At 39.1% G+C, this 26,202-nt stretch overlaps 1 protein-coding gene across 1 annotated transcript; it reads right to left on the bottom strand.

Moving 5' to 3' along the window:
- Positions 1 to 857: 857 nt before the first annotated feature.
- On the bottom strand, positions 858 to 26,127 carry rasa2 (RAS p21 protein activator 2). Its single transcript, XM_088301118.1, has 24 exons — positions 25,851 to 26,127; positions 22,212 to 22,335; positions 19,574 to 19,677; positions 19,408 to 19,502; positions 17,962 to 18,038; positions 16,226 to 16,309; positions 14,385 to 14,457; positions 14,214 to 14,290; positions 13,366 to 13,467; positions 10,835 to 10,988; positions 9,783 to 9,931; positions 9,513 to 9,627; positions 9,293 to 9,367; positions 7,645 to 7,768; positions 7,255 to 7,361; positions 7,069 to 7,152; positions 6,725 to 6,802; positions 6,565 to 6,638; positions 6,215 to 6,321; positions 5,408 to 5,490; positions 5,056 to 5,264; positions 4,726 to 4,829; positions 2,951 to 3,131; positions 858 to 2,879 (listed from the first exon to the last, which is right to left on the bottom strand). The coding sequence occupies exons 1-24, from the start codon at positions 25,906 to 25,908 to the stop codon at positions 2,849 to 2,851; spliced, it is 2,469 nt and encodes an 822-aa protein (XP_088157244.1). The 5' UTR covers positions 25,909 to 26,127; the 3' UTR covers positions 858 to 2,848.
- Between the last annotated feature and the right edge of the window lie 75 nt (positions 26,128 to 26,202).

Genomic DNA, 26,202 nt, shown 5'->3' on the forward strand with positions numbered 1-26,202 from the left:
CCTCACTGGAATATTTTTGGATACACCTGTGCATATATGCACAATTTACTATAATTACACTGCATCATTACTGACTTCGGGTGAAAGGCGAGGTACATCCTTGGTCACCAGCCAATTCTGGTCATTTGAAATGGTTTTACAAAATGCCACTTTGTGTGTTGCGCAACAGCACAATGCTTGTCAAATCGTTTTTTTTCCTAGATAAAAAAAATTAAACAATTTTTGAGTCATCACTCATTAGATTGTGACAGTTGTCTGCATATATTGCAAGGCATGACAACCATAGGAATTATTCTTCTGAGACAGCGAACAATCTGATGGCTCAGTACTGCTCCTAAAGCATGCTTTAGAAAAAAAAAATCAATTTCACATCAAAGTGTTGACTTGGATCAATTTACTAACCAGCGCATGCCAACAATTAACCACAATGTGCAAAACAACTTGGAAGTTAATCAGTATCATAGAACCAATTGTGTTTGACTTCTGAGGTTTAAGTTGTTGAATGTGCTCAAGTGAACTCCGGAGAACATTTCAGACATTTTGCAGTATGTGAAACGCGTAGGGAGTGAATGAGTTCTTATGATCAAAACACAAAAATAAAACAGTTGGTTTATAAGTCAATTGTTGGTTAATGTCTGTATGATTTATTCCTAAATTGACTCTGCACAATTGATGCATTACTTCCACACAATAGGCTAACCTGACTTATTTGTTCCAAAGTTTCTTTTCATTTCAAATGGAATGAAACCATCGCATGTAGCCTTCATGAGAAATGAGATGAATGGAATGTATCACAGAAGCACACAAACTGTGATAATATTGTAGATGAGCGTCGGGGAAAGTTCCACAAGCAGGAGAAGCTTTGGCAGAATGTTTATTGAACATTTGTTTAAACACACAGACACAAATAGACCAAGTATAGAAAATAAAACATTTGTGTATAAAATAGGAACATTTATGGAGACATTCAGAAGCAAAGACTTGAGAAATGAACTACATCCAACAAACAAATAGCACAGATGAATTCAACATATTTAATAGCAGTATTCTCTCAAATTACAGCAATGTGCTTTAAAATCTTTTTTGTTCTGTCACAAAAGCAACGGGACCTTGTTTTGTCTCCCAAACACAAAACACACAACAGATGTGGACATTTAACTCCCATCTGGATTTAATTTGCCACCTCATATTTTTTTCCCTTTTAATTTTTAAATATTCCTATGAACATGGCAAAACCGGCAGTTGCTGTATTTCATCTACAGACTGACCTCTAGAGGAAAGTGACAGGCACGTTATTTTAATCAAATCATATGGTGCCTCATATGGAGTTACAGGAACATAATAGAAAACAATTTCACGTTCTACTAATGTTTACAAGTAAAGGACACCAGCCACTAGACTACGGTCCCTTCTTAAAAACACAGAAGTGTTGCTGTGCAATAATACAGAGTGTCTGAGATTGAAATGTTAATGTCTCAATAGTCAGGTTTTCCCTTTCAGTCTGCAAAACAACACTGCCTGCAGAAAGAGAGACAAGGTGTTGTACCAGCAGAACATCAATAGCATTTAAAAAAGGGGACATACAAAATATATTTTGTTGCATTAAATATAAAAGGCATGTTAGAAAAAATGACAGACCACAACAAAAATTCCAATAAAGCTAGGCCATAAAAGATGATGGAATGGATCACTGATGCTGCAGAAAATGACATTAGGAGAATGCGGTGTAAAAAGAGATCAAAAAGTTGAGCCTTATCTCACTGGCACGATTCGTTCAGAAAAATTATGTGCTTTCAAATACCGGCATTTGCTTGCTTGACATTTCATTCCCTTTGTGGATTTTTGTCTGTTGTGGCAGTGATGTGAACAGATTGTTCCATTGGCGCTCTCAAGAAATGTGTTCATTACAGAGATCGTCTGCAGTCAAGTTCATAAAGAGTTTGCTTTCCTTCATAATGGGTAATCAATCGCGTGTTGAGATACTTGTGCTCTCGTACCAATATGAGCCACAAACGGGTTAAAAAAAACAACAACAACAATCACATCCATGCAATCTGCCTGCCACAGGTCATGAAAAAGTAAAGGATATGTTATTAAAAGGTATTACACAAATATATAGCTATTACATTTCTTTCCACTTTTAAAATGGTTGTATTCAAAATACATTAATTTTGTTTTTCAAGTCAATGCTATGAAACTGTCTTTGGTCAAGAAAAATATAAAATCAACCAGTTATAAATGTTACGATACAGGGTTGAAAACACAAAACCGGGATCATGTAACTGATCAAAATGGGGAACGCTGATACATCAAGTATCTAGTAATCAGTTTCTCATTTGGAGAAAGATTAAAGTGCTTTTGCATTATTTATTCCCTCAGCATGTCATGCCAAAGAACATCCAAAGAAAGGCAGATTGGCTTTTTCCTCCGTACCTTGGAAAATGTACACATGTTCAGAGGTGGAAAGATGCCAAAACATCATAGTGTTTAGGATGGTCCATCCTCACAGCCATTCATCTAAAACTGAGTGAATACAATTAAAATAGCAGCCTACTCACACAGCTGTGGACATGAACTATGAAGAAGCTCTTTATAAAAGAACTACAAGGCGGGGGGATGACATACGGAATGAAGATAACGTCAAAAAGGGGGCCCATCTCGTTCTGCGTGGAGAAATGAACAAGTTAACTTCCTGGTTTTAGGATGTCAAAGCTGCAACGCTGACTGGGAGTCAAAGCTCCTCCTTCTTCTGCTTCGGGACAAATTTTGGCTTCCTTCACTGGGACTCCCGAAGAACATCCACCCTGTGTCATTGGTGAGTTCTCGCTGGTGTAAAGGCTCGGCTCGCCTATGAGGTTTTTCCCACGATTGGGTTGTCCCTAAAAAAATAAACAGTGTTTCAAAAGAGTTGGCTTTCTAGAGGAGCAGCAGCTAAGTGGCGAATACTCACAAACTGCCGTACTGCGCCGTGGTGTCATTTCGGATTTCATGCTGCTGCTGAAGCTCCACCATGATGTTTCGGAGCTGTTTGAGCGTCTGAAAGGTCTCTTTGGGTTCCTGAATGGTAAACTTGGAGTATTCTTCCTGCTCCCGCTGGGGGCCCTGGTATACTGCCAAACTGGCACACGCATCTAAGTCGAGTATATACAATGTTATGTATTGCACTTTGAAAAGGCCACCATTTAAAGAGGCTTTGCAACTCAGAACAGGCCAGTGTACAGTATTCTGCTGTTCCAAGATGTGCGCGTGCACTTCGCTTGATTGGTTTGAAAATAATGAAACACAACCCATCTATTTGATGCTATTTATCCTGTTCAGAGTCCAGTGTGGCTGGTTAGAAAAACATAGTAGTTGCAGACGTTCTCAGATGTGTGCCAATTGTCACTTTGCTTTCATCTGAAAAGTTCATCCCAAAGCAGCTCAGACTATGCTGGCCAATCCATGCTTTAAAGCTCACAATCTTGTAGTTTTCATTTTTGTATTTTTCCCCCCCATAAAAAAATAAAAAGCAAAATAGTCTTCGACCATCACGCTCCCGCCTTCATGTTTGACAATTGATGTCACACATGGAGCAACCATCCTTACGATTACCCGACAAAATTCCTGTTTGAAGATTTCCAATTTTGATTCATCAGCCCAGAACAACAGTATGGACGTCATTTTTACATCCAAACCTATTAAGTGCCAATGTTATCGTCAATGAAGCGTCCTTTTAAAACTGAGACTTGTTTACTCCACCACTAATGCTTGAAGCTGTTGCCATGTGAGCGACCAATCACGCAAGCTGTTGACGCTTACAGACCCATCATCTGATTCTGTTGTGGCTTTGGGTCTGCCAAACCTCTTCCTGTCAGTTTGCCCCAGTTTGAGTCCTTAAATAATGATGGAAATAACTTACCTACACCTCGACTTTCTTTATGTGTCTTTTGGAGATACTCACACCTTTAAGTCTTATGATGCTCTGTCTCTCGTCCAATGTTGCCTTGTTCTTGCCATTTTTTTTAATCGCAACACACTACTTGTTGCATTACACTACTTAAATATAATGCTCACCAGGTGATGGAACCAAAGTGTCTTCCAGCACTACTGTTATGCAGACAGTGCGGGTTGCAAGTAATTAAGACAAGTTGGGACACAAAAGCGTCAAGTCTTACTCAGCTTTGACTGCTGCAGAACAGCTTTGAATTATAAAACCATGTCTTGTAAATTGGAGAAAAAAAAACCCTTTTTGCATAATTATGAAATGTTCATTATGTACAACTTTGGTGTAACTTCACTTGTTTCTTTTTAACCTCTGGCATGTCACCACTTATCTTTGTACCACTAATCTCGTTGCACACTGAGTACAATGACAATATAGGGCATTCTGATTCTGATGTAAAGCTATTTATTTGATGTGAGCTGCTTGACTTAAAATAAAAAGCTTTAGAACACACTCAATAGCTTCAACCGTAATGTGCAGCAAAAAGCAGTTTGCTTTTGGCAAAAAAAACTTACAAAAGATCCTACAGCGAAATCGCAAAGAAAGTCAGTGTCAATGAGTACAATCTTCTTCACCAATAAAGGACACTCGAACTGGGGGTGGGGCACTGTTAGGAAGCAGTCTGGCACACCCAAAAACCACAACCAAATCAGTTTGAACAGTAAACAGAAGACTGAGTTGTAGCAGGGCGCCACATTTTACTTAATTTTGACTGAATTGATTTGATAAAATTAGACACTAACCCTCCATGTTTTGCAGCTTGGTGTCATTTGCAGAGAGGAGAGAGAAAATCCTTTCTGTTTCTCGATCACAGTCGATGTCCAGCTGCAGGTTGGCCTGCATGGTTCTGAAAGAGTCAAGCGCAAAGTTGAGAAACAACAGAAGTACTGAGATTAGTTGAGATGTGGGCGTGGCAGCAGGCCATTGGTCATGCAGAGACAAGCCCGAAAAAAGAAAAAAAAACTGCAGAGATTAACATAGTCATGAACATCACGCCGCGGTGTTTGTTCTGATCTAAATGGGATAAACAACAAAAGATAGGCAAGAGTGGGTCGATTCGTTGAAAGACTCACATGGTGCAGGGTTTACAGCCTGGTGAGCTGCTACTTTGGCTTTGACAACACTGCCAGGAGCCGCCGCTGTAGTTGGATGGATGAAAAGTGGCCAAGCGGCCCTCATTACAGCGACTGACCTGGCCCAGGATATCAAGCCACTCACAGGCTTCCACACAATTTCCTGCCTGCACATACAGCTGCTTCTCCGCATGAAGTACCTGAAACATCTGACACACCAGAAACAGTTGCATTCTAAAGTCACATTGGTAAAAATAAAAAAACATGTATTTTGTCTTTCTGAGGAACAGTCACTTGTTAAGCAAATAAGAGACTATAACAATGCTCTAAATTAAGAAGGAAACTGGCTTACATTTTTACGGTTAAAGGCACTTTCATCAAGTTTCTCCACAGCCTGGATATTTTTTACATTGATGATACAGATGGCCTCTTTACCTAAGAAGCAGAATTCATTGACAGGAGAAAATATGACAGCAGTGGTTTAAAAAAAAAACTCACATTTGTTTTAATATCTGTGTATCTGCTTACAGAAAGTCAAAAATGGATTTAAACCTCTCCTTTCGACCAAAACCTTTACAAGTCACTGTTTTGAGCCATTTTCTTTCAATCTTTTATTGAAAGTAGTCCAAGTTACATACAACCTCCATGATGATTGCTTGTAAACAAAGTAAACACAACTGATCAAAATATACTATAATAAAATAATTTCAGTCCACCTCACAGACTCAGTTATTAAATTCTAATTTGATGCCATCTGCTGGTAATACTACGAACAACCCTCTGACAAAATGCTACTCAGTATGTGGAGGTGACAAACGCTAGACTCAATTTTGTCAGGGGTCTCAATGGAGTGGAACGATAAAATGAAACTATATAAATGTATACTTATACTTCATACTAGTTATATACACACAAAAAAATTACTGAATGACGAGTTTAGAAATCACAGGTCAAGGAAATAGTTTGTTCTCCTGTTGTTGTTCAATTTATCTTAAAAAGGGCTTAGATAACAGTTCCTAAACCTGAAGACATTTAGCAATTTTGGTCCAGATTTTAGCAAGAAACACATTGAAATGTGGCGGGCCGTCCCTCGAGTTTCAAACCCATGATCTCGTAGCTTAAACCTCTCAAGTACGGATGAAGAATATATATCTCTCACCTTTATGTTTGTGGTAGGAAAGCTCTCTGTTTGTCACTCGAAGCCATCGCTTTTTGAAGTTTTTCTTGCCAAGGCGTTTTCTCCCCTGGGCCCGTTTCTGTACTTCCCTAAAGAGTCACCAGCATGACCTTTCATTTTCAATTCACCTACATATGCTGCTTCCTTCTTCGTTGAATACAACTACACATCCAGATTCGCAGAATATATCAACGTATTTGCCAAGTGCAATGAGAATACATTTGAAAATGTACAACTGAAATATATTTATTTCAGTTCATAATGAAGCCAAAACTCGCGCCCAAATCCCTGTCAAGACTGCCTTGCTTCACAGCTTTAGAAAGAACACTCACCCCTCCTTCAGAACTATCGCGTCTTCCAAGCCACTAGACTCTTTGCTGACATTTGAAGAGATCTCATCAAGAAACTACAGGCAGAGGAGAACAAAATGGAGTTCTTACACTATTAATATGAAACAGTGTATGATGAAATAGTTGTCAGTAATAGAAATACCTTTTTTACTTTTTCAATGCACTTATCTTCTTGGAATGACTTGAAGAAATCATACATGTATGATTCTTTGAAACTTGACTGAAGGTGGGGGATAAAAACATGTGATTAGATAATGAAATATTGTGTACTAAAGTGTAATATTCTCATGCCGCATTTTTGCCATTTTAAATTCAAAACGAGCGAATCTTTCTCATTTATTCTATGCTCAGGCCGCTGGAACAGCCCTAAAACAGAGTCCTTTCTTTACTTTGAAGACCTTCAAAGTTGCTTCCCAAAAATGACACTTTACCTTACTTGTTTGCTTCTATCACAAATTCTAATTACACAATTACAATGTTGCTTACCAATTTTTTTGACAAACTGCCCCAGCTGCCCAGAGTCTGGATGGTTTTTGAGATGAGTGTGAGGGTGCGAGTGATGTCAGGATCCTAGAATATGTTTATAAAAAATATAAATAAAAAGAAAAAAATCTTAGTATTTGATGTCCACCCATAAGAATGGCATTTACAACACTGTTTCTGTGAACTTACAGGATGATGTGAGCAGAGCTGGTATGAGTGTGGTGAACAAACAGCAAGAGCAAAGAAGCGCAAGAACACAAAGCTGCTCACAGCCGAGTACTGGACATGAGGGTCAGCTGGAAGGAGACAACAAAAATTTCCGAAACAACTTAACGTGATCATCTTAATTGCATTATGATTTTTTTTCTTGGGCTTGGCACAACGTAGACCTAAATATTAAGCTTGCTTGTTGGTCATTGCAGCCAGTGTCACCAAACTACCATGTTCGGCAATTTCAGACACATCATGTGAAACTGAAAATGTAATTTTTGTAATTAGATTCTGATTTGGCAATATTGAGATATGCACATGCCTTGCTTTCAACAGAACTGTTTGAAGACAAGCAGACAGGGTATTTACCTGGAAAACGCTTGCAGGCCAAGTGTCTCAGTGACCTGAAGACAGCACACATTGATGGAGGGCAGTTGGCATTTGACTGAGTGATCGAGGAGAAGACTTTCTGGACATAAAGCTGTAGGTTCTCCTACAGAGAGAATTTGTAAACATATGATTGTAAGTAGTACATTCATGTCACACTCAATGAAAAAGTTATAAAGCTTAGAGTATAGTCATTGTAATTAATAAACTGTAATTTAATGCACTTGTAACATCTTTTAATCAACACACACACACACACACATTTAAACATATGGTAACCGAGTTTTGAATTTTTTGACAGAACCACCACATAAAAAACAGGTAATATCAAAGTATGACTCAAAACCACTTCTGATAAAAGACCATGTAAGTCCCACAAAGAATCATTTCCCGGGAGGGCAGTTCTTTATCAGACAAACGTCTGCAGAAGCATCAACTGATCCCATCGTTGGTGGTGTTAATGCACCAAAACGTTTCTGCTGGTATTTTATTCAGATTTTCATATCATGTATTTACATCTGTTCATTTTCTTCCGCTTTGCGAGGGCAACACATTAGGAGGGAAGCTGACACGTCCCTCCCAGTATCAGTTGGGATACATAGTCTCTCCGGCATGTTCTAGGTCATCCCAGAGGTCTCCTCCCTGTGGGACGTGCCCAAAACACCTCACCAGGGAAGTATCTGAAACAGATGTCCAAGCAACCTCATCTGACTCCTCTTGATGCAGAGGGGCAGTGGCTCGATTTGGAGTCCCTCTGCACAACGGAGTTTCTCACAATCACTAAGGGAGAGCCCAGATACCCTGCGATGGAAACTCATTTCAGCCACTTGTACCCAGGTTCGTTCGGTTAAGATTGACAGCTCGTGACCATAGGTGAGGGTAGGAACGTTGATCAACCGGTAAATTGAGAGCTACGCCTATCGGCTCAGCTCCTTATCCACCACGACTGACTGTACGGAGTTTGCATCACTGCAAAAGTTGCACTGATACGCAGGCGACTGCTCCATCCTGCTGAGCTCGACTATGTCGAGCCTGAACTTCTCAACCTCACACACCAGCAAGGGCTCATTCCCTATAAGAGACGTGACATTCCATGTCCAAAGAGCCAGCTTCTGGAGCTGGGGATCAAACTGCCAAGGTGTCTGTCTCCGGCAGCTGCCCAGCTCACATTTTGCCAGACACAGATGGCCCTTCTTACAGGTGGTGAACACGTGAGAAGGGGGAAGCTCGTTGTCCTCTCGGGCTCAGCTTGGCTGGACCTCATGGGTGCAAGCTCGGACCCAAGGTTTTTTGCCTTCCAGCCTCACTTCAAGAGAGGGGGGGGGGGGGGGGGGAGTGGATTTATTTTTGGCTTTCGTCACAAGTGGTCTCTGAGCTGGCCTTGGTCTGGTCCCACACCTAGAATCTGTTTGCCTTGGGTGACTCTGCCAGGGGCATAAAGCGCCAGACAATTTAGCTCATTGGATTATTGGGACACACAAACCCTCCGCCACAAAGGGATGACGGCTCAGGGAAGGGAACCATATTTCCTCATTTTACTGTTTGTCTTGCTTGCTGTTTGACACTGAAACTCATTCGCGGCAAACTAATACCTAGAACATCGCACTCTGTTAGGCAAGTAAATATTTACCTTGTTGACTTCCACATTGTCCCCTTCTTTTAGTTTATTGGGGTCAATCTCACACGTTTTATTGGACTCAAAGATCTATGAAAGAAAAGAGAACTATTTGAAAGAGTTAAATTAAAAGTTAAACTAAAACACAGTTGTAAAAATCACAGCCGTTTTCAACTACAGTTTAATAATTACTAGTCAGTGACACCTTCACCTCCAATGTTATATTTGCTTATACCTCATCCATTACGGGCTTCAGCGTAACAGCGAGGTAATTCTTTCCCACAATCTTCATCATGTCATCAATGCAGCGCGTTGCCAGTGAGTTGCCGCGGAAGATAGTGTTAGCCTCCCTGTATAGACGAGAATTATTGTAGTTGCGACTGCTTCACATCGTTTGTTCATCAGTTTGCAAAAAACTGAATCATAATTTCCCTTGTAGTTCTAAAGTCCCTAAGACAATGCAAAAATACACTCGATCATGCTGCAAGTGTGTAAAAGTTCTCACTGGGTGTTGTCCAACTCCAAGGCTACCACAGCGGAGACAAAAGGCACAAAGCGATTATGATGCAGCAGCAGTCGAACCATGGGCAGAACGGCTTCGTATCGCTCTCTGCAAATGTCCCCCAGGATATGTGCTGATGATGCCGAGATGGGCTGAAACGATGGAAGAGAACATGAAGAAGGTGAGAGGTTGAATAAAGGAAATGCACTGATTTGACTATATGGCAGAGTGTCTTGGTGAAGAAAAGACAATAATGTGAAATTCATTGTATTAGGGCAAAATCTATATCGCAGTGAAGTCTTTCGCAAAATTAGTCAAATGCACTACTAGTGTTGGGGTTTCAACATTACTTTTCTAAAGCAGTACTGCTTACAGTTATATATTACATTTAGTCGGTAATGGAGTATATAGAATGTATTAGTCCAGGAACACATTACAATCTCAGATTTTTCCAGTGATGCGAGGTTACATGGTTACATCTAATCTAACCCATTAGTTATCTCAGTTTCATCTTCACAAATTCACAACTTGTAAATGCACGGCAAGATGCCGTCAGTAAACTACAACTTGCCACTCACTAACAAGTGGCAATGTCACTGGCTGCCTCTTGAGGGCAGTGGTGAGTAATGTTTAACAACAATTGAATGGGAATGACATTTCTGAGTCACAGTGTGTGTCTGTGGAACAAAACTAATAATTAACAGATAATAAAACACAGGAGGACTCTGACGAGATCTCAGAAAAAGAGTTTTTCATGTCATGTAAAGGTTTTGGCTGTTTTAAGTATTTTATATTGTTGCATTGTTGTAATTCAGCTAATCATGGTAATTACAATTTCATATGCAATTACAGACTTTATTAGACTAACTACTTTGCCCCCCTCTCTCCACTATATGATGAATTACAATAAACTGAGAACTAAAAGTAAATTAAAAGTAATAATTTGCTTATTAGCCTACAGACAGTAATATTGGCAGTACCATTGTAACGGAACTTTTGGCTTTAAATGCAAGTATCTAGTAATATGTAATATACTATACTTAACATTATCCTACCTTCACATCCGGAGATTTGAGCAGCAAGTTGCAGAGTGGTATGTAGCAAGCAGATGGCAGCACTGTGTCTTCTACGTAGGCCAGCTTTAACCGCAAGGATCCCAAATCATCAGATTTTGACTTGCTTCCGTTCCCTTTAGGTTGAAGTAGATACCTAATAAAACCAGGGATACTTTGTAAAAATCAGTGTACCATCAATTGTTAATTCAAATAGCCTGTGTGGTGGGGTGAGAGCTCAGGAGTCTCAACGTGGTAAGTCTGGCACAGACAGACAAAAAAAATAAATGTCAGCAATACTACTGTACAGAAAAACAGGTATGAAAGAGACTGCATGATTTACTGGATTCATCACGCTTGAACACACTTAGAAGTTATTAGCATCCATGGCTCATGAGTCATTATGCAATATGATTAATATCTAACAGTCAAAAAACAAGCTGTGTCCAAGAAATGACACGTTCTGATACAGAAACTCTGTGATTGACTGCCAATCTGTAAGAATGACCTTTCCCGCGCTCAACTTGCATATGCTTGAGCTGTTCAACACTGTGTACAAGAGCAGTTAAAATGCATTATTATTACAGTGAAATTTTATTTATTGGGGATTACCCATGAAATGATTGATATCAGCTGCTCATAAAAGTTTTAAATAAATATATAATAAATATACTATAATAACTATTTAATAACTACAAAAGTAATATGAAATGTGATTAAAATCCAGTCTGTGTGCAATTACTCATTTGTCTGTCATTTGTACAAATCAGTCAGTCAATTTCAGTAAAACTTTATTATTTTTGTTCCATTACTTGCATAGTGTTTGTGTTTAGACATTTTAACCATTTGAAACACTTTGTGAGAAGTGCTACATGAATAAAATATACTTACTAATTATATAATTCAGCTCGACTGTTCGGTTTCCACAAACAAGTTAAATACTAAAACAAATCTTCGTCTTCAACCAAACCAAAATTGTGTACGTGTGTGGCACTCACATTGGTAAAGGCGACTACAGTCATTTTGAGTTTCCCTAATTTTCGTTGGTCACACTCACACCCATTGCCATGTGTGGGCCATAGAGGGGTGTCCCCACCCAACAAGATGCTTGTGAATAAATAAACTTATAATGTTGAATTCTTTTTCAATAAGGGATTGAAATATAAATAAACCATGGTGTGATATTGTTTGATGGTCTGTCTAATCTACAACGGCCTTATTGAGAATAAGTGCACAGGCTTAAATATGTCAATGTTAGTGCATGAGAGCACATTTTTCTAAATCAGTCTGATTGAAAGTTTTTTTTGTGTGGTATTGTGCGATGGGAGACTTACATGTGTAATGTGTCCCTCCTCATTTAATACTGTGCGTATTAAATGAGGAGGGACACATTACACATCTGAGCTTGTGCCATAAAGAAAAGAAAATAGAGTAGTCTCAAAACTTTTATGCCATCTAAAATAAGGATAGTTTCTCTTTTTGTTGGTTTTTATTTTTTTTTCTGTTGCGGGCCCTTTTTGCGTGATACGTCAGCGCATCATCTCAAATTGGATGTGGCCTTCATATTAGTCTTATTTTCAAACGTAATGGTTCAGTCTTAATCCCATGAGTTCTTGCTTGATGATAATTATCCAGGGAGCAAATGAACTAAGCATCTTCACATATTGTTTGACTGCCACATTCAATACAGCTGCGACGTACGATTCAGCATTCAAGGTGTGGGCTACAATGTATGCAGATTTACTGTAAATGTTGCCTACGGTAACACTTCCCAGCAGTTGTTCCAAAGGGCACCACTTAAGATCTGTAAGCAGCAGCAGCACGCAAAAACGGTACATTATAGCGTAATTTAACACAAGGAGCACAACAAAATAAGTACTGTCTGTAATAATGATAAAAATAATAATTGGGCCCCACCATGCATTTCATGTAGCCCGTAAAAAAAAGAAATTAAAGGCTGAGGTCATCTCTGGTCACATAGACTGTGCTTGTCTTGACTAAGAATTTAGAATACCTTGGTTTTCATGTGTTTTTCAAAGTTGTGAAATGCAGACTATTTGGCTTCATCATGCGTGCATCTTATAATGTTTATACACGCAAGCCAAAGACTTATGATTCACTGGTGTAGTATGGCGTTGGTTCTGCTTGGTTAAAGCTGCTTTATCACCAAGGCAACAGTGGCAGATGTCAGGTTTTTTTTTTTTTTTTAACTCTTCAGATCTGTAGGTGATTACATTTTAACCTGCAGCTTGTAAATGTAAACAAATCAAATGAACAGCATTAACATTGCAATTAACCATACAAAAGACAGCATGTGGGACAGCAACTTTGGACAATTTTTTTCTGCCCCTTTTGGTCACAGCTATGTTTGTATAAATTATTAAAACTACTGCTGAGCTCAATATAAAACGGCGGACACATAATTGAGTCTGGTCACCAAATGACACTGGCATGCAGGTTCTCAACTATGTATATATTGACAACAGCGGAATGTAAACAAAATATCAGCCTTTACCATTGTCGAGTGTCCTTACCAAGCTTTGTGTATGTGATTATTTCGCAGGATCTTGACAGGTACTCGTGTTTCCCCCAGAAACACATCTTGAGCCAGATTCTCATTATTCCACAAATCAACTCTGCAAAAGACAAGAGTCAAGTATACATATGTCAAGTACAGTACAAGCAGATGATGTCGTGTTTACTACAAAGACTCAACCAACATGTCAAAAGCTAGAAATTCAACCGTCCATTAATTTTCTGAACTGCTTATCCTCACAAGGGCAGTAGGCGGGGTACACCCTGAATTGGTTGCCAGCCAATCACAGGACACATACAGACGAACAAACATTCAGACCTAGGGACAATTAGAGTGCCCAATCAATCTACCACCAAGCATGTTTTTGGAATGTGGGAGGAAACTGGAGAAAACCCACATGGCACGGGGAGAACATGCAAACTCCACACAGGAGGGCCGGATCCCAGATTCATACCCTGAGCCTACTGTGAGGCAGTCGTACACTGTGCCGTCGCTAAAAATTCAAAGCCTTAAAAATACTCAGTGGTAGTTTCAAGAGTGCTTTTCATCTTGGTTTACAAAAACCCAATTATATAACCATGCATCAGTCCACTTCAAATCCAAACCTCAAAACCATGCATGAAGGTTTACCTTTGAATTAGCTTAGTCTTACCCTTTGTGCTATGGGTCCAATGGGATTGAAGCCCCACATAACCTTAACCAGAAACCAAGGCTCTCTATCAGCACAGTACACGCTTGATGCCAATTCTCTTTTTGTACTTCAGTGCTTTCTGTAATATACTTGAGAGGCAATCTTTTATTTTGGGAGGGCATACAAATGTAAAGATACAATTAAAATGAACTAACTTGATCTCAAGCTTTTCGATGTCTTCTTCCTCCACTTGGAAATGAGATTTTTTGGAGTAGCTGCTAGACCGTGTGACCTGAAGATGAAAATGTCTTTTTATAACACTTATTCAACAAATTAAACATTGCATATCTGTAACAGGACTGGGCTCTAAAAATGACCAAAATTACCTCAAAGAAGAAAGTCTCTTCAAAAAGAGGGTTACTGGTTTTCTTCTTGACCTTCGTTTTCTTTTGGTCGGACCTGAAGAGAAAAGTTAAACAAAAAATGTTAGGAAAAACTATTTCAGATTTTTGAAAAGAATAAAATGAGCTGTTTTTTTCGTCGTCCGCTACACTATAAGAAGAGATGAAAAGAGTGACTATGAAACAGTGTTACAAACTGACAAATGTGTAGTGTCTCCATCCAAATTTCAGATAACAGAAACCACAGAGTCCGATAGAAAATCAGTCATTTTAGTTTTGGCGGCATTGTGCGTGGTCTGCTATGATAATCTCAGCACACACCCACACAAAAAGATTCAGTTCAACCACCAGCCTTGGATCTATCCTCCAAGGCAGAGCTCTCGTGTGATCATAAGTTAGCTCACGAGCACCAAAACGAGTAGACCCTTACAGGTAATAAGTGTCCTCACAATATCGGCAAAAAAAACAAACAAAAAAAAAGACTTGCCTTAGAAAATATTTCCTGCTATATGGGGAACCCACTTTTAAACAGAAAACATTTTGTTTTATTTGCCGCCACCTCCTTGGTAGTCAGTCAGGTCACTTCTTTAATGACATGAAGAATCATCAGGTGAAATTTTGGGGTAAAAATAAATAAATCAAATATTGAACATATATATTTAAGATTCTCAACCAATCTAATTTTAGACCCAATTTTTGGGCCAAATCCACTCACATCTTAAATATGAGAATAAAAATAAGGGAAAAATCTGAAAAGACAGCCAGGGTTTTGATGTAATTGATCGGGAAGGTGCCAAATCGGGACAAAAACTGCCCGATTGTCTTCATGTTGGGAACCGGCCTTAAACCAACAACCATCTGAACGGACTATAAATCTCACGTTTTCTCATAGGTTGGCTGGTCCTGCTACTTATACTCTGGAGCGACTTATACATAAAAAGAAATGTAATTTCACAGCCACAGCCACGAAAGGGCACTCTAGACCGATATGTCCTACTCCTTACAACCGAACACAAATGCTCCTCAAGAGAATCATATTCTGCAGACTACAAAGTTGCAAGTAGTGAAAAGTGCAGCAGAAAACCCTAATGGAGCAGCAGAGAGAACGTTTGGAGTGAACGAGAAACTTGCAACTTCTTGGTGCTTCCGCTTCAAGCAATGCAACTGCCTTTCTATCAGAGCGCGGACAGCAGTCTACCAAAAACATTAACATGAACACTGGACACTTTTTCTGTTCATGTTTATTTTTGAGTAGCAAAATAAGCTTCATCGTGTTAGCATATCTATATCACCTATTCAGTCTGTTCTTTATACTTTTATTAACATTATAACTGGCATTCCAATGAGGAAATGTCTGTTTTTGATCCAGTATTTTGTAAAATAAATTATCTGCAAAACATGCTACTCGTACTCCAGTGCAATTTATGTATATATATTTTTTTTTACCTTGTTATGCATTTTCGGGCTGGTTCGATTTATACTCCTTGTAGTCCGGAAAATAGGTATATTATTACTGGTCTTTCATATTTGGAATGGGACACAATTGATTCTTAAGTCGCTTGTGAACAAAGACTTTGGTTTCTGAAGTGTCTGCCACCCATCAAGGGTGAATTTAGCTGCGACTCATTTGCATGTGACATGCACGTCCCATAAAAACTGGCCAATTTCAACAAAGATCGAAAAAAGATATTGAAAGTTGTGCTGTAATTCTGTATCATTAGGGTAGACAAAAGCATGCCATGTAATTAAAACATCTCATTGATTATTTGAAAATTATGAGAAAAATTAAATACGACTCCTTTAACAAACATTTTGATAAAAGTTACCTGGCAGGTCCAACGAGTGACACGGTGGCATACGGGTCACAGATCTGCCCACTGATTAGCGGCAATCCCTGGCACTCTATTATTCTGCAAATATCACAAAGAAAATGCAAGGACAATCGTAAACAACGATTATGCAACCCCAAAGATTTCATATTTGCCATTGTCAACACTTTCAGGATTAAATGTCACAGAATAAAAACCTCTAGGAACTACGGCTTTGTCCACTTTGTTATAAATGGTAGTTCTTCAGTAACATTTCTTTACAATAAAGTCCTGTTTTAAGGTTAAGAATGAACGTTTATGTGAGAGTGGCAAAAGAGATTTCACAAACTAGAAAATCAAGTCAGTCAAATGAAATTAGAATTTTCTGATTCAGAATCTATGTCACTGCACTGTTTAATTTGGATTTACATGATTTCACTGAAATTAGTAACATTAAATAAGTCCTTATAAAGGTACCATTATTCCATGGGCGGACCCAGAATATGAATATTAAAAATGACATGCATTAATAAAGTGGTGGTGTAGACAATTAAGTGCGTCACTTTGTCCTTATGTATGACTTGTGTTGCTCAGGGATTGGGGCTTCTTTCAAAGACGTTACAGGTGAAAACAAACAAACACTGTAGGAACCCTAAACAGGATGTGGCTGCTAAGCAGGGGTCACTGGGGAGTAAGAATGAATTCATCCCTCCACTAAGTGAGGCCATCGGGGAGAAGACATCCCAAGAGAAGGCCGCGTTGTTTGTGCACAATGTTCCTTGGTGCCATGACAATATTCCCCAAAGTCTTCTTGGTGAATTTTTTAATCCACCACACTACTGTCTGTTATGTTCATCAGTGATTAGTCACCTTGTGAGAACATGACTTGCAGATGGGTGCAGTTTATGAGCTCAACCGTATTTATTTTACACCTGCAGTCATCAATGCATGTGCATTGAAGAGGTGACAGTGAGCAGGTGACAGTTAGACCCAATAAACTGAGTGAGACGGAATGACAACTACAGAAAATCAAAGCGCTTGCAGGCTTCCTGCCCAAGCACCAGCACTTCCTCCTCATTACCCTGCTCTCCGATTATAAAAGGGTGAGTGCAAACAATATGTAAGACCTGAATAAGAGCTGGCTGGCCATTACTGACACGCATGCAAGTTTGACTCATTCTTTAGTGAGTGCTTGCCTCGCAACAGATTGGCCTACCATGTCTTTAAATGTTTAAATTAAGATGGTTGATAGTAGTATGCTGTGCAAAAATAATCAGCAAAGGGAGGAATTGTGGATCTTGATGTTATTATGAATAAATATATGACTCCTTAAAAAAAACATTAATTCAGAGGAGAACAACACCATTAGTGAATCTGATTTTAAATCACTCCAACCAGTAACAATATTATGACCACTTACACAATTTGATACAAGAACTGAATACAATAAGGAACAAAATCAATAATGTTCCCCTTTTATTTCATTATTTTAACAATACTTTAATTGCAGTAGGTATAGTTTGTAGTGGTACACCACTACAAACTACAATCACAACAATACAATAATCATATGATGCAGTTAATACCGCTCTGGCAGTATCTCGCAAACTGAATGTTACATTTTCAAAGGGTGAATGTATTCAGCACTTATATATGGACATTAATATTTTGTGATGAGGTCAAACTGCTGGAACACAAACAACATTAAGACATAAGAACGTTGAATGTTTTGTGTACTGAGTGTAAATACTCACTGCACAAGTAAATGCTGACCGACTGATCCGTTGTCTGTGATCACTTCATTCAGTCTCATCTCGAGATGAACCTTACCCTGTTAGACATGAGAACAAGGTGTGGCTGGTGACAAGTTACATCAACCGAGCTATGATTCAGCATACGCAAGTCATTCTTTTATTTGACTCCACAAAATACAATGCACACAGTTATTCAAATGTCACCTGCATCCGCTGACTAGACCCGACAAACAGTAGATTATGTTGCTTAATCGTAGAAAACTGTTCTTTAGTATATTTATTTTAATAACAACTGTTGGTAATCTTTCAAGTGTTTGGACCTGTAACGCAGCACTACCTCCTGTTTCATGTCACAGCATTTAAGGTTACAGAAGGTACAGTGTGTGAGATAAGATCCACCACAGCTGTGGATTTTGTCATCACTCACAGAGATCGGATGTGGTGAAGGCTTTCGGAAGTGCCAGAGAGCAAGAGAACAAGTTAAAAAAAAAAGAGTGAGAGAGAAGGATAGGAGTGAAAGATAGAGACAAACAAGACGCCCACACAGATGCACCGTGCCTGTAGTTCAGCACTGAGCAACGTTTGTGAAGTCATTTTATTGCATGGTCAAACTAAAAGCCTGTATCATTAAGCACACTGTACATGTTCAAACAAGAAAATGACAAGGTAATTACGTCACTCACTCATAACCTCTTCTAGTAAATATGACAAAAAGATAGTTGGTCTCAAACTGCTCCTCACACTATTTTCAGTATCAGAGCAATAGATGGACGGACTTATTTTAAATGTCGGAAGATCCAAACCAAGTGTAGGCATTAAAATAACACCTTGATCACTTTCAATGGACCTTTGCAGTTGAGCGTGTCTGTGAGTGAATCAGTGAAGCAGCTCATACCCAGAATAGTCTGGCGTGGGCTAATGGCAGTTTGAGTCAACATGATACCAACAGCAGTACAGTAGTGGTGGTGTACAGACCACAAGAACCACTTGCTTTGATAAAAACAAATACAATATACCATAAGAGACAGCAACTCGCATGCATGGCCTATATACCATAAAAACTAGAACAATGGCCTCTTCAAAACTAACAAGAAAAACAAATGACAGAGACTATGAAACCTTAATGGAAATGTTTGCAAATGAGTGACTTCCTCCTAGTGTAGTTGCGGTGCAGCGGGTTGGATGCATCCCGAGGAGGGAACTTTATAATCACAATGCTATGGTGTACTTTTACTGTCAATCCGCAATATGTGAGATTAAAATTTTATTTTCAAGGGCCCACAAAAACACGACATAAAACAAGAACAATAAGACAATTACCACCCCTAACTTTAAAGAAAGGATTTCAAATTAAGACCAAAAGTTTTGCAATTAAAAAAGTCAAATTGGAATTTTTGTTATGCATCCATGAGGAAATGCAACATCAAAGACATTTATTTACCGTACCTGAACCTCCGAGTTTGGGTCCACAGGCTGAAGGCTAAACCAGTGCTCCTTCCCTTTGTATTTACACAAGTCATCTTTTCGAATTGACACCTTACCTGAAAAGTCAAAGAAGCATGCATTTAACTGTAATTCCACTAAACTAAGATAGGATCGTATAGTGACTTACCAACTGGTAAATCCCTCTGGAAAACGCTCTTGGCATAAACATAAAATGATAAACACTGAAATGGCCGTGGAATCTCAAAGTAGAAGTCTTCACCGTAGAAAGGGCTGCAAGTAAAGGCAGATAATCCATTTACAAACATGATTCAAGCTTTTGTGCAAAAAGAAAATTAACGTGTGCAAATGAGGGCAGTAGAAGATGTCATGTGTTGGAGGTCATAGCACAGTTAGCTGTAACTTGAACAGCTACACAAATAGGGATTGTAATGCTTTTTCGTTTTGTTTTTTTTACATTTTTAACAAAGGTCTTCATTTAACTGGTCAAATACAATACAATACAATTTTATTTTTCACAACAGATGTTGTAACAAAGCTGGAACAAACAAACAAAACATACAATTAAGGATGGGCATATTAATCGAATAATTGATCATTCATGCTGGTGCTTTGCTGCAACCAAAGGCACTGCTCATTTCAGTCTCAACAAGTTGGTGAATGTACACGTTGAGTAACAAGATTTTCCATTTATATCAAAATGTTTGGTTTTGAGGGCCACATCAATATGAATACAAAGCATTAATAATTTAGGAAATTGGATGGCAGACACCAGAGAATTATTTTTTGGTGTTGAAAAAAAAATGGCTTTTGGGGGAAATGTTTGTGTGTCATATCGCCTATAGAAGTATAGTATAACTTTATTATGGTTCAATGTCCTCTTCGACCCTAATACATGACTCAGTCATCACCAACCACAAATGTGCCTATGTTGTTCCGTGCTCTATACACACATTATCCAAACTGCTACTGCACCAACCAGCAAGTTTTTAGACATGCTTCTAAGTAATTAAGGAAATAAAAGAACGCATAAGTACTTCCCTGCACACTTTACGACATCAAAAGTAGTAGCCAAGAGCAATAGCGACAGTGAGGGAAAAACAACTCAAATACACATGAGGGATGCTTAAGCGTGAATATTAACTGCTTCAACAGAGGCAGAGGTAGCGAAGAGAGAAACACAGGGGTGAGCGTGGGAGGACACACTTCCTCAGAGAGTGTTAAATTCTTTTAACCAGTACGGAAAACAGAAGAGAAAAAAAACAGCTGATGCGGAACACCTAGAGAGGACCCATGTCACATTAGGTGAGCAATGAAAGATGTGTTTTCCAACACATTTATAGACAATCCCTTTAGAAATACTCTATGTGCATTGTAATGGTAAAAGTTTTTCTCATTATTATTTGTTATTACTATAAATGTCGCTTTGTGGCACAATTTCTTCAATACGACAACTTATATTCAAAACCAAGATGACATGACGCATCCCTGCAGTTCTTTCTTAAATACACTGAACAGGGCTGTTAAATGATTGTGGATAACAAGTAGCCTAACCACCCAACACATTTATGATTAAGGTATTTTAAAACATTTGTAAAGCCAATTTTTCAAAAATCCTGTTCTTGCACAGTGTGTTCTTTTAGTAATTTTATAAAGCTACTTTATATTTCCTTACTTTGCTTTTAAAGGTCCGAAATTATTTTGTTTGTAAATGCTTTTAAAAAGATTTTTTTTAATAATGTAAAGCACGCTGTGTATGAAATGCACTATATAAATAAAGCTGCCTTGTTAGGATTTCAGTTTTTCCCTACAATACATTGGAAAATCAACTTCAATACGACCCATTAAAATTTCAGTAACAATTCACGTTATAATACTGAATAGACACACTAAACAAGGGTGAGCGCCAGATTCCAGCTGCAAGTAATACCAAGACGTGAGAGGAAGTAATCCCTCGTTGGTCACAATTAAAGGGACACTTGCGTGATTTTAACATTGGCACTTATATAATAGGTTTGCATGTAAAAATGACATCAGTACGACAAATAATGTCCCCCTAAAAGACTCTGTAGTGATTGATTTAATTATTTTTTTTTTTTTGCGATGAGATTTACAACAGATTGGCACGCCCCCTTATGGAGCTCGGCTGGTTATTTTTTCCGGCCAGCAGAGAGGCCATCGTGGTAATATCGTTCGACTTGTCAGTTCTGTTGTCTAAAACTGAGACCGATTGGCACCACAATGCAAATCCACATTACTGTGAAAGTACAAAAGCGTTTTGTACAAAGGTTTGGATTTATTTACGTCAAACGTGAGCTCACGTGATCACTTCCACATAATCCAAAATGCCGTGTATCTCCAATTACAAGGGGCAAGAATGGACAAAAGCATGAATGGGCACAAAAACCCCGACAGCTTCTATTTCGGACATTTACCTACGGTCAAGTACAGTTACGTCTCAGGAGGCAAACGGCAGCAGGTGGGCATGGATCTTTAGAGGTACACTTTTTTTCCCAAGTATTATTGGTATTATTTTTGTTGCGACACAACTGACATGGTGCGAGTTGAGTGCGAGTCTGAAAGTTCTTGGTGTCATCAGTTTTTTGTTTTTTTTACATAAATTTCCCCCAAAAACATGATTTACACTCCGGAGCAACTAAAAGGCCTATTAATCACTAAACACTCAAATCACATAGATGACAACAAATTAAGGGGGGAAGATAATGTAAAAAATAGGCAAGCATCTTGGAAAACTGTGGCCCAGGTTAATGTTTGAACTCCCAACAAACACAATTGAACCATCTTACCTGACACTTTTGTCAAACACCTTGGTTCGGAACACTTCCTCCTGATCCAGGCTGATGGTGCAAAAGGTACAAAGATCCCTTTGTCGGTTTGGGCCCGAGACTGGACCCAGATTTTTAGCTTCACCTGCAACACATTACGAAGCACATATTTACCATCCTAAACCACAAATTAACTTCCTCCATTAATTATTACATTTATATCCTAATTAAGAAAAATTACCAGTTAGTCAGTCAGTTGACAAACTAATATGGTTATAGTTCACGGTTAGTTTAGGAATGATTGGTACCATCCATCCATTCATTATCTGATCCGCTCATCCTCACGAGGGTCGCGGCTCGCGGGCGTGTTGGAGCCTTTCCCAGACGTCTTTGGGCAGGTCTCTTAATTCCAACTTGGAATATCATGCGTTCTTGTCTACATCACAACACATTAACATGTCCATTCATTCGCTACTACTTGACCAGGGTTGGGTCATGGGGACAGCAGCCTTTACTTTCCTTTCCTTCCCTCTCCCTCGCCACTACTTCTAGCTCATCCCAGGAGATCACAAGGCATTTGCAGGCCAGCCAGGAGACAGGCCTTGTCCTGGGTCATCCTGCCGGTGGGACACGCCCGGAACACCTCACCAGGGAGGCGTACAGGTGGGATCCTGACAGATGCCCAAACCACTTCAACCTCCATGCAACGTGGAAGAGCAACAGCTCGACTCTTGAGTCCCTCCCAGATGACCGAGCTTCTCAACCAATCTCTAAGGGAGAGCCTGAACCCCGCAAAGGACACTCATTACGGCAGCTTGTATCGGGAATCTCATTCTTTCGGTCATGACCAACAGCTCCTGACCATAGATGAGGGTAGGGATCAACCAATAAATCGAGAGCTTTGCAAGGTAACACATCATTTTGTAAAAAAAATAAAAAAATAAAATTAAAAAAATTAAAAAAAAAAACCCAAACAAAAAAAAAACAGCAACTAAGCTATTCCTCGAGTCATTCATTATTTTTGCACAGTGTCTTGTTTCACAATGTCTACCACAAAGTGTAATGGTTGATCTGAAATATACTATCACAGATGATTAACCACTGAAGAATTGTGTACAAAAGATGAAAATGAACAATGGGTCAATGTGGAAGAATGCTGTTTCATAAGATGGCAAAGTGAGTTACATGACATTATAGTTCCTCTATTTTGTTCTGCTTAGCTGATAATTCATAGTAGTGAAACTGACACTGGCTTGCTTTCTTGTTTTACTGCTATTCTTTTGAGCCTAAACTTTTTTTCTTTAATTACATAAGGGCCACATAACACGGCAGGACTGTGATAAGACAAATATCAAAATACATTGCATCTGTCAAAACTGAAAAGATCTAGTAGAGTGGTGTTCAAATACAATAAATACACCAGGCCAATAATATAGCGACTGAGAAGTACCAAAACAATTTCTGAAATAAATTTAAGTTGTGAAACACTTACCAACTTGAAAATATTTTGGAGGGAGACCATCACAAAACAAAACAACTTCAATTTACATTTCTAATTAAAAATTACTTTCAATTTAGAAGATATTTTTTGCAAACTCCCAAACATTTAAATGCAAATTTAACAGAAAGGCTTGAAACAAACTGTGGCTATCCAGTTAAAAGTACAAAGTCAATCAAAGGAGGACATCATGTTTGATAATCCCTGTAGAACATGCCCCATACACGCAGACATGACTTTTCTTTATATTACAGTCACAACTTCAGATACGAGTGACCTGATTTACAAATTTTTCAAGATACGAGCCGTTGTTCATCTTACATTTATCTTTGACTTGGGAGAGGGAAAAAACGCTGTATGGGGAAGCTAACTCGGCTCACTTCACAGCAAGCGGTTTGGCAGATTCCTCCAAAAAAGACATATTAAGCTATTTAATGCAACTGCCAGCAGAAAACATGAAACAAAGAAAATTCCACTTTATGCATTTAAAACAACCACAAAACTTTGCCTTGAAATCTGCTATATATGGGGAAACACCACAGACATACTAATAAACATTATCCATGTGTTATAACACTTTAAGGTTTAAGATATTTGAAGCAACACATGCAATAGACAACATAACAATAGTCACAAGTGGCGAAGTTATGCACGCCAGATGGAGACGCAATGATTAACATCACAACATACTGTTCAATTAGCTACATTCTATTCAACCAGGTTTTTACAAAGTACAATATTATAGAGTGCTTTCCTCATTAAAAATTCACATTACAACACATTTTTTTGGGGGGGGGGCTGTAACAGAGTAATGGCATTTCTATTCATTTCAGTGGGGAAAGATGTTTTGAGATAAAAGATTTTTAGTAAGTACGTGGTCACAGACCGAATAGAATTCTTATCTCAAGTCACAACTGTACTTTGATTAAGATGTGCACAGACATCCTACACGATGTAGCAGAAATACATCAGTAAAACCATGTATAGCCAGCCTGATGAATATACTATAAAAGGTGAACAGCCTTCATGTCAAAATTGGGCAAAGATATTAAGACTAAAACTAACATTTCTCATTCTGAAGGTCTCAACCCTTCCTGTCCTTTGATACTTTATTTATTGCGTCTGAAAGAAAAATGAAATGTTTTCTTTACATTGTGATGGTCTCCAAATAGTCATCATATTCTCCATATTCCCCAAAGCTGTTATAAAGAAAAAGGGCAAGACGTAACCTTTTATCCTGTATTCACAGACCTTCCACCTTTGTCTTCATTGACAGAGGCGTTACACTTCCTGTACCCTTTTCATGAGGACTTGACATTGTTTTTTTTTTTAACACATGTACAATTTATTACGTTAAATGACAAAAGTGTTTCATCGTTTTGAGACTAAACGGAATGTTCTTACACAAACACCTCTATGCAACTTCATTTTGTACAGTACTTCTCAGTCACCGTACATTGACGCTATGGTTTATTTTCAGGTCAGCCTTTCCAATCTCTACATACAATTACTGTACTCTAAACACGTTAAAGGATGTTTATAACAAGCGGATCATACAGCCTATAGCGAATTAAAATAGCCTGCCTAGGGTGTCGAAAAGCAAAATATCAGGTTAATGTTTTATGACTGGATGCGAACAACAGTCATAGTCAACACTGAGTGGGTGGACTCAGAAATAATCGGTTGAGTGACTCTCCACTCGCCGCACGTCAGGCGTTTGTTTTCAACGTGATTGCTCTAATTGTTGTCAGTAGTGAGTGCTAAAGCTAGCTACTGAAATTGTAATTTAAAAGGTGGCTAGCATGACTGTTGCCTCCAAACGTGATTTGCCCAGCGGAGCACCTGAAGTCAAGAGCAGAGGCCAAATAAAGGGAAGCGAAGTTCCGTTTTCAAATGTGCTATTTGAACAGCTGCCGTGGCTCCGACACCTTAATGGGAACGCGTTTATGAATGAAATGATCCGCAGCTAGCAGCCGCAGCTACATTGACGTGAACCAGCAGCCGGCAGAAGTAGCCGATGAACAGGCTGCCTCTGCACCCCACGACTGGAGATAGCACGCCGCGCCCCTCCGGCTTTGCCTCTCGCTACTGCTAGCTTGTTCCCCGCGGTCACTCACTCGGTCCGACAGAGAAAAATATATCAGCTCCGAGGCCAAACTTACATATTTTACCACGAAGGCTCTGTAGAATCCGGATCCTCGCGTCCTCCTCTTCCGCCATGGTGAGAGCTGACCGTTGTCGCTGCTCCGGTGTGTTCAACGCGGCTTTATCATATCCGTTTATGAATGCAGGCAGGCAGAGTGGGAGAGAACCAGCCCCACTGCCGCGTTACGTCAGGCTCCCTAACACAGCATGCACACAAGCTGCTGCCTTTTGAAAGAGAACTTCCTCACAAGTGGGGACAGTGCAACGTTGATGGTTTTCTCTTCACGTGTTTACATGCAAAACAGCCGCGATTGACTGTCAATACAATATTCGAGACAAGATATGAACCAGGACGGGAGAAGCCGAAAG

Source organism: Idiotropiscis lumnitzeri, chromosome 7 (assembly GCF_059441095.1).
Source record: "Idiotropiscis lumnitzeri isolate Australia: NSW breed Sydney's pygmy pipehorse chromosome 7, RoL_Ilum_1.0, whole genome shotgun sequence".
NCBI classification, from domain to species: Eukaryota; Metazoa; Chordata; class Actinopteri; order Syngnathiformes; family Syngnathidae; genus Idiotropiscis; species Idiotropiscis lumnitzeri.